Source organism: Mauremys reevesii, linkage group 19 (assembly GCF_016161935.1).
Source record: "Mauremys reevesii isolate NIE-2019 linkage group 19, ASM1616193v1, whole genome shotgun sequence".
Lineage (NCBI taxonomy): Eukaryota > Metazoa > Chordata > Testudines > Geoemydidae > Mauremys > Mauremys reevesii.
In genome coordinates this window covers 3,784,831-3,793,278 of record NC_052641.1, presented here as the reverse complement: position 1 = coordinate 3,793,278, position 8,448 = coordinate 3,784,831, and the positions used below count along the sequence as shown (strand labels likewise).

General features: G+C 53.7%; 1 protein-coding gene across 1 annotated transcript; it reads right to left on the bottom strand.

Annotated features, from left to right (window-relative positions):
• Positions 1 to 1,265: 1,265 nt before the first annotated feature.
• On the bottom strand, positions 1,266 to 4,786 carry PHPT1 (phosphohistidine phosphatase 1). Its single transcript, XM_039505941.1, has 3 exons — positions 4,595 to 4,786; positions 3,230 to 3,354; positions 1,266 to 1,781 (listed from the first exon to the last, which is right to left on the bottom strand). Exons 1-3 carry the CDS (start codon positions 4,740 to 4,742, stop codon positions 1,689 to 1,691), a joined length of 366 nt encoding a protein of 121 aa, XP_039361875.1. The 5' UTR covers positions 4,743 to 4,786; the 3' UTR covers positions 1,266 to 1,688.
• Positions 4,787 to 8,448: the final 3,662 nt, after the last annotated feature.

Below are 8,448 nucleotides of genomic sequence, written 5' to 3'. Positions count from 1 at the left end.
GTGCTTTGACTTATAATCACTTAAAATCTGTCTTTATAGTTAATAAATGTTTGTTTATTCTACCTGAAGCAGTGTGTTTGGTTGGAAGCCTCAGAGACTCCCCTTGGGAATTGTTAAATTGACGAACTCATATAAGCTTGCAGCATCCAGCGGGCATAACTGGCCCCTGTAAGACAGAGGTTCTTAGGGTTGTGTCTTGGACCGGAGATATTGGCTAGCATCATTTGGTTGCACAATCCAAGGAGCAGCTTACATGCTAGAGGCTGTGCATGAACAGCCCGGGAGCGAGGGTTCTCACAGCACAGCAGGGTAAGGCTGGCTCCCAGAGTCAAGGATTGGAGTGACCTAGCACATCACCAGTCCAGATAACACCATAATGTCACAGTGGTTCAGCGAGCAGGGTGTATGTGCAGCTTGTTACTCCAAGTGAAGTTCACACTTTAAGCACTGATATTTGTGATTTTAAGTGAGTCTTAAGTGTAGTGGCTAAGAGGAGTGATGGTCTCAAGTTGCAGAGGGGGAGGTTTAGGTTGGACATTAGGAAAAATGTTTTCACTAGGAGGGTGGTGAAGCACTGGAATGGGTTACCTAGGGAGGTGGTGGAATCTCCTTCCTTAGAGGTTTTTAAGGTCAGGCTTGACAAAGCCCTGGCTGGGATGATTTAGTTGGGTTTGGTCCTGCTTTGAGCAGGGGGTTGGACTAGATGACCTCCCGAGGTCCCTTCCAACCCTGAGATTCTATGATTCTACGAACAGTCAGAAGGAGGTCACAATTTTGTTATTTTCTGTTGGATTATTTTGGGAAAGGGAAGTAGGAACAGGAAAATGACTGAAAGCAGTGAAGCGATTGCAAAGTTGGAGCTTTTTAGGCTGCAGGTTGCAGAAAAGGTGAGGGAGCATCAGAGATTATTGCAACAGAAAGAACTGGAGATAAAAGAAAAAGAGAGAGAAAGAGAGAGTGCGTGAAAACACCAACTGGACCTGCTAGAGAAGCAGAACCAGAACCCCCCCCACAACCCCAATGACTCCCATCACTCCAAAAATCCACAAGTGGGAACACTTATGTCCTGCATACAGTGAGGACGATGATATTGCTGCACAGCTGACTACCTTTGAAAGGCTGTGTATAATACATGAAATCCCTGATAAGAGAGTTCCTACCCTGATTGCAAAATTAACTGGTAAAGCTTGAAATGTATTCAATGGAATGCCTATTGAAGATGCTTTAGACTATTGAAAATTGTAATTAGACTATTTAGACTATTGTAAATTTAAAGATACTGTTTAATTTTCACTGTAAACATTCAGGGAAAAGTCCTGGCTCCACTGAGATCAATGGCACCCCCGCCCCCCCGGTTTCACTGGGGCCAGGATTTCCACCACAGGCTTTGCTGCCCCTTCGCCAGATGCAGCTCAAGACTACAGCGCTGAGACAGTTCATGGATCCGAAGGGTGTGGAGGCTGGTGAATTCCCCATGCTCTAGGCTCGTCCCTCTCCTGTCAGAAGCTTCCCGGCAGAATGAACTCGCTTCCTCCATGAAGCTTCAGACACAAGGAAACTCAGTGGAGCCCAGGCAGCTTCAGAGCACTGGCCAGTGCAGGCTCTGCTCCCACAAGCCCAGCCAACGACCTGGCTTCTCAGTCCTAGGAAGAGGGAGCGATGTCCGCTGCTGTCGGAGTAGAGCCAGGTCAATAGCCTTCATCAGCCCAGGTGACCACATAGTCTGGAAACTCGTCTTTCAGGATCTTTGTGGACACAGAGTGTTTTGCTCGACCAAAGCCCTGGAAGAGGAAAAAGGCAGCGCTGTGAACTGCGAAGGGTTCAGGAAGAGTCCTGGGGACAGAGCCCTGAGCACTAAGAGAATCCGAGAGGATGATCTGGGTATGGAAGAGGCCACCAGCACTTTGCCTAAAACTCCCAAATGACTCCCATCTACACCTGGCAACAATCCACACTGAACGCACTGCAGCTCGGCACAAGGTGCCCAGAACTGGAGCATCAAGGCAGGGCAGTCCTGGCCCAACCATGTCCCTGCTCCTAGAGGAGATTAGGGTTGGGAAGACTCTGAAGAGTGGCAGCATCCTTGGGCCACACAAGGTACCTCTCTCTTACTGGGTTTATCTAGGGCAGGTCTGGGGATCTAGAGTGTTTCTGGCAGAGGCAGTGAAGGGAGAAAGTTTAATCTCCCTCCTGCAACTTATTCTGCACTATTTCCCAGAGCTGGGTGGGACCCATAAAGTTCTCTCTGCTCCAAGAACGAACAGTGCCACGTGGTCACTGTTAGCCCTTTGAACTGCTCCTTGGCAACATCTGCTGCTCTGTGCCCAGTGTGATGAGCAGCAGTCCAAGAATTTATTTCAATTCGGCTTCTTTCTTTGCCCATTTGGCTTTTGCTCTCAAAATGGAAGCAGCCACAAGCACACGCCTTAATTAGGTGGGTACAGTTAAAGGAACACAATCCCCCAGGAGGAACACAGTCACACCAGCATAGATGTGCTTGTACTGGGATAGCTATTCCATAGGGAAGGCGTATACGCTATACAAGTATAAGGCACCTTTATACAAACATTTCTGCATTCATATCAGGGGGATTGTACTGCTTTAACTATACTAATGTAGTTAAAAGCAATAAAGGGTGTATAAGAATAACTAGATCAGTAGAAAGTTACACCCCTAACTAACACAGTTATACTGGTACAAAAACTGTGTTTAGACCAGGCATTAGACTACAGCAGGTTAACAGGCAGCAGGTTTTAAAAAAAGCACATAAGGAAATACTTCTTCACACAAGGCACAGAACCTGTGGAACTCCTTGCCATGGGCTGTGTGTAGTGAAGTATACGTGGGCTCCCAAAAGGAGGCCAGTTCATGGAGGATCGGTCCATCAATGGCTGTTGGCCATGATAGTCACAGAAGCAACCCCATACTTTGGATGTTTTTTCGGTCTTACAGCCCCAGCCTTCAGGAAGGGCTATTGGTTACCAGCCTAACTAATAAGTCAATACCTTTAAAGCTTCATTACCTTATACCCATTAGACAGTGGTAAGATGCCAGCTTCCATGTCAAACCTGCACGGACTGTGAGTGGGGGGGTTCCAGGCTGGTGCTGTTGCTCAGATAGCAAAGATAGCAGCATAGGTGAAAAGAACCCCTCTCCACCCACTCCCTTCAAGGCTGGTTACAAGTTTCTCAGTCAAACCAAGAGCACCCTCCCATGGCTCCTTGCTTACCACAGAATATCCATAAACGTGGATCTTCTTCTCCTTGCTCTGGTGAGAGATCCTGCCCCCGCCCAAGCACTCGCAGTCGTAGCCTTGCTTCTCCATTTCTGCCGCAGTCTTGTCATAAATATCAGCTAGGGTGGGAGACATTGTAGGATGAACGTAAACAAAAGTCTATTAAAGTTCCTTCCCTTGGGATATTCTTGGTCCATATGGAATATATGGAACACAGAATTCACACATGTGCTACCTACCCCACACATACAATTGCAGGTTAAAGACATGCTTCAACTCTACCCACAGTTAAAGGGATACAGGATTGGTAGGAACCACAATCTGATGGCTCAGCACTATGGGTCCCATTTCACAGTTCTCATCTTCAGACCCAGTTACCATGGATCAGATCTGAACAGACTGTTCCTAGGCTTTACAATAGCTGGGAAGAATCCCAGCCCATCGAACTTGAGATCAACTTTCTGCTCAGTTATCAACAGCACCATTTGCAACTATTTGTATTCAGCTGCACAGTGATGGGGGATCCCTCCATACACTAGCAGTCTCCTGAAAGGCAGGTACCATTACAAGGCAAATCGCGATCAGTTTGGTGCACTCAGATCTAAGTGAGGCCCTTTGGGAACCCTGCCGGCAGCCTCAGCATTGAGCCACATCCCGTGTGCACCTCAGCTCTGTGGGGCCCTGAGGTGGCCACTGTCCCCCCGGAGCAGAACACTTTGCTCATCCCCAGAGCTTCGCACGCACCACTGCCCGCAGCCTGCCAGGAGCCAGTCACGCTCCCCACATTGCAAACAGGGGCCCTCGGGCACGGGGGTGGAGGGAACAGGTCCCTGGTGAGTTTGAGGCGGAGCCAGGCGTGGAACCCAGGAGTCCTGGCTAGCGGTGCCACCTGTCTGCGCTGTGCTGAGTGCCCACAAGCCCAGCCTGCCTGGCGCCCCAGCACTGGGGACGGGCAACTGCCAGTCACAGCCAGGCTGTGCTCGCCCTGAGGAGAGCGGGCAGCGGGAGCAGCCCCCGAGCAGGGGCCACCAGCTCACTGACAGCCCCGCCCCTCACCCCGGTACGCGGGCCCGGTAACCCCGCCCCTCACCCCGGTACGCGGGCCCGGTAACCCCGCCCCGCCCCGCGGTACGCGGCCCAGCTAACCCCGCCCCTCACCACGGTACGCAGCCCCGGTAACCCCGCCCCTCACCCCGGTACGCGGCCCCGGTAACCCCGCCCCCAGCAGGGGACCTACCCCGCCCCACACCCCGGTACGCGGCCCCCGCCCCGGCCCCGCCCCTAACCCCGGTACGCGGCCCAGGTAACCCCGCCCTCAGCCCCGCCCCGCCCCGCGGTCCAGCTAACCCCGCCCCTCACCGTGGTACTCGGCCCAGGCGTGGCCCCGCACGATGTCCCTGGCGGGCCCAGGGCCCCCCGCCGGCCGCACGCGGATCAGCACGTACTTGAAGACGCCGTCGGGGTCGATGTCCACGCTGCGGATGCCGCCCAGCTGCTCCGCCGCCATCTTGCCGGCCCCGCGCCCCGCTAGCGGCGTCGCCCTGCCTCCGCCCAATGACGACAAGGGGGCGGGGACTGCACAGCGCCGCGGCCAATCACGCTGCACAGCCGTGAAGCTCTCGCCCAATTAGAGCAAAGGGCTCTTAAAGGGGACGTGAACAGTGTAATCCTTAAAGGTGAGGGCGGGCGCGTGCGATTTTGCCGACAGACAATGCCGGTCGCTGGGCCCATTGGAAGGGGCGGGGCGGGGCGGGGAGGCAGGGAGAGCGCGGGGAGCTCCGGGCCGGCCGGGCCTCCTCGGGGAGCAGCGGGAGGGGTCCCGGTCCCGGTCCCGGGGGCGGGGCCTGCTGGGCGCTGCAGGCCCGAGACACCAGGCGTTGTACGAACACCCACAGCCGGGCAAAGGCCCTGAGGCCCGGCCTGACACCCCCCCCCGCTCCCCGCCTGTCACCCAGCCCTGCCAGACACCCCCCACTCCCTGCCAGAAACCCCCACTCCCTGCCTAACACCCACCCCACCCCGCTCCCTGCCTGTCACCTACCCCGCACCCATACTGACACCCAGCCCTGCCTATCACCCAGCCCACTCCCTGCCTGTCACCCAGCCCTGCCAGACACCCACCCCACCCCACTCCCTGCCTGCCACCCAGCCCCACTCCCTGCCTGCCACACACTGGGCCCTGCCTGACACCCAACCCCTCTCCCTGACATGCAGCCCTGTTGTGATGCCTGACACCCTGCCCTGCCGCCTGGGACCTGCTGGTCACGTTTTCCAGCAAGCCCAGTGGCTGCCTACCCTGGGGAAAGGCTGGGGTGTGGCACCGGCAGAAAGAGCCCCATGTGCCCCGTCGATTAAGCCCCTGAGAACTTAAATCCAGTTCTCCCCGTACGCCAGTGTCGTGCTCCTTTATGTTTTTGCATTAATAACTGGGGCCTATAAAGCAAGTGCAGCCAGTGTAACGCAACCTGCTTCTGCCTGAGCCTCCTGCTGCTGCCGTTCAAAGAATTAACGGTCCCAGGATGAGCACGAGGGAGCAGCGGGTGGGTGCATCACGCCAGGATTAGCTCTTATCATTTCTGTGCCCCCATGGTGGGGGTCTCGACACTGGTGCCCCTTGCTGCCTCCCAGTCACTCCCTGTGGCATAGACTGGTTTTGGGCCCTGGGGCTGTTACTTTGGTCTAATTTTGGTAGTTGGCAGGGGCATGCACAGGAATTTAAATCTGACCCCTTTTGAGGGGGCATGGAAGCTCACTGCCCCCCCCCGACCCCGGGAGGAGCTCGCTGCCCCCCTCCTCCCCTGGCCCGGGGAAGAGTTTGCTTTCCCCCCTCCCTACCAGGTCCCGGCAGGAGATCGATCTTCTCTCCCTCCACCCAGCCCCAGCCCTGGCAGGAACTTGATCTTCGAGGCCCCAGGCAGGAGAAATTCTGTGCCCCCCCCCATGCCTTTGGTAGCTGGGTTTAGTGTGCAGGTGCTGCGTGTGTCTGTGGCCTGTGATCTACAGGTGAAACTGGATGATCTGGTGGTCCCTCCTGGTCTGAAGCACTATGATAATATGGGAGGCCTGGGACAGCCTGGCTCCTCCTTGTTCCCCAGAACAGAGGGTCTGCACCTCTGCTCATCTGGGTAGCACAAACCGATTCACTCACTGAGGATGAACATCCCTCCTCTGCAATGGCCAACGCATGGTTTGTGCATTGCTTAAGCCTTCAGAATAGAACTGACGATGGTCCTCTGTACCTGGGCATTTTCTTGACAAGTTTGTGCTCTAGTCACTGGCATCACCTATATATGGATCAGGATGGTGCTGTAGTGTACTGGCTTTTGGAGTCTGTATGGGGGATGCTGCCCTCTCGTGGCTGGCTACCACTTCTGCCAGCTTTTGAAGTTGCCTCCCACACAAGTAGCAGAGGCGTAGATGTTTGGGGTGGATGGACCAGGCTCTGATCCCCGCTCCCCAGGCATGTGTCGCTTATGTCTGCAGCACGTCACTTTGTCACACTTACAAATGGTCACTCACCCATCACTCCTCTAATGTCCCAGAGCTTCTAACAGTTCCTTTTCTTTGTATCTCATTCCAGTTAAGTGTTTTTTGGCCCCAGGCGGACTCTGTCTTCATGTTAGCAGGAAAGGTTTCCCCTGCCTCCCTCACAAGATCAGCACCTTCCTCACAAATCTATTGCTGCCCAGTCAAGTCAGTAAAGGCAGACAACGGCTGTACATTCAAGTTATACTTTATGGATATTCAAAGTAAATAGGTCTCTCATAATAAGTTTACCTCAGAAACTTTGCCGTGGGACACCAGCAGGAATGATACAACGAAATGTGAGAAAATACAGACCTAGTTCTGCTCTGCACAAGAGGAGTCGTGATCCGACTCTTCAATATGATGCATAATTTTAAAAAAGGAAATAAATAGAACATGCATTTATCAAAGAATTCTGTCCCGTTTAGGTAAAACCCTCCAGGGAGCCCAGCTGAGAAGATGCAGTTTCAGTCTTTTTATTTATTGTTTGTTAGATTAGGAGGCTGCAGCTATCAGGATCCACCATGACCTTGAAGCTGTGTAGTTGGAGGAGCTGTTTGGATCTTGGCCATGAAACATAGTTAAAGCCTGGATAGGATCCCAGACAGTGCAAAACCAGGACAAAGATGCTCCCAGTTTCCCCTGCTGCCACAAGAGGAGGAAGTCACAGCTCTGCAGGTGAAATGGGGGAGGGAACTTACGATGACTGGGATGGTGTGGAGGAGAAAAGCCCACCTGGCCTTATGATGAAAGGCAGGAAGTCCCACTGACCGCAGCGCTGCTGGGGAGGAACTCAGCTGGCTGAGAGGCAGGAGTCCCTGACTTTTGCCCCAACTATTCAGCTTTTACAGAAGACAAACTCGCATCTACTCAGCTAATGGGCACTATCTAGCTGGTGCAGTGGGGTGGTAGCTCCCCACAACAGTGCTGTCGCTGAGGGTGCCGCCTCCCAGCGGTGGCATGGACACCCCTGGCTGACCCAGCAGCCTCGCACAGGAACTGATGGTTTCCATTCCAATGCTAGTTAATAACTTCAAGTGTTTTTGACTTGATCCCTTGATGCTGGGCAGGCCCAAAATCACTGCTCGTGGCTCTGGTGCATTCACATTAGTGCATGGTCAGAAGTTCCCTGGCCAACAGGTGAAATCCTAGACTGATGCGCTCAGAATGGGGAAGGGCATGAACCAAAACCAGGGATCAGCATGCACAGCTGGATGTCTCTTTATAATGGGCACCACCTGAGCACCCTGCCACCTGGGGAGGTTTCCATTTGGCTCTGCATGTGGAACCTCCACCTTTGAATCAGGGGCTTGGGAGATAGGATGTTTGGATCCAGGGATGTAGTTCTGGTCCATCTCTCTAGATGGCAGCAACACTCGGTGGTTCCCTGTGGTCAAGGTCAGAACATTCCCGTCACCCTCCATAGCAAGGTCATTTTCTCCCTCTGCTCCCCATATTGTAAGGTCAGAGGCCTTTTCTGCAGCCACAGTAGGACAGTTGCAGCCATGAGCGAAGAAGCAGAGAGTCACATCCTCGCATTGCCTCTAAATTACATCCAAACAATGTAATATGGGGCTGTGAAGAATGTGCTTCTGTCCTAACAGTGCCACCACCACCAGATAAAGAAACAGAGCTTAAAATGTTTAAAGGAAACGTTGACAGCATTCTGCCTCGCACGGAGTCACTTC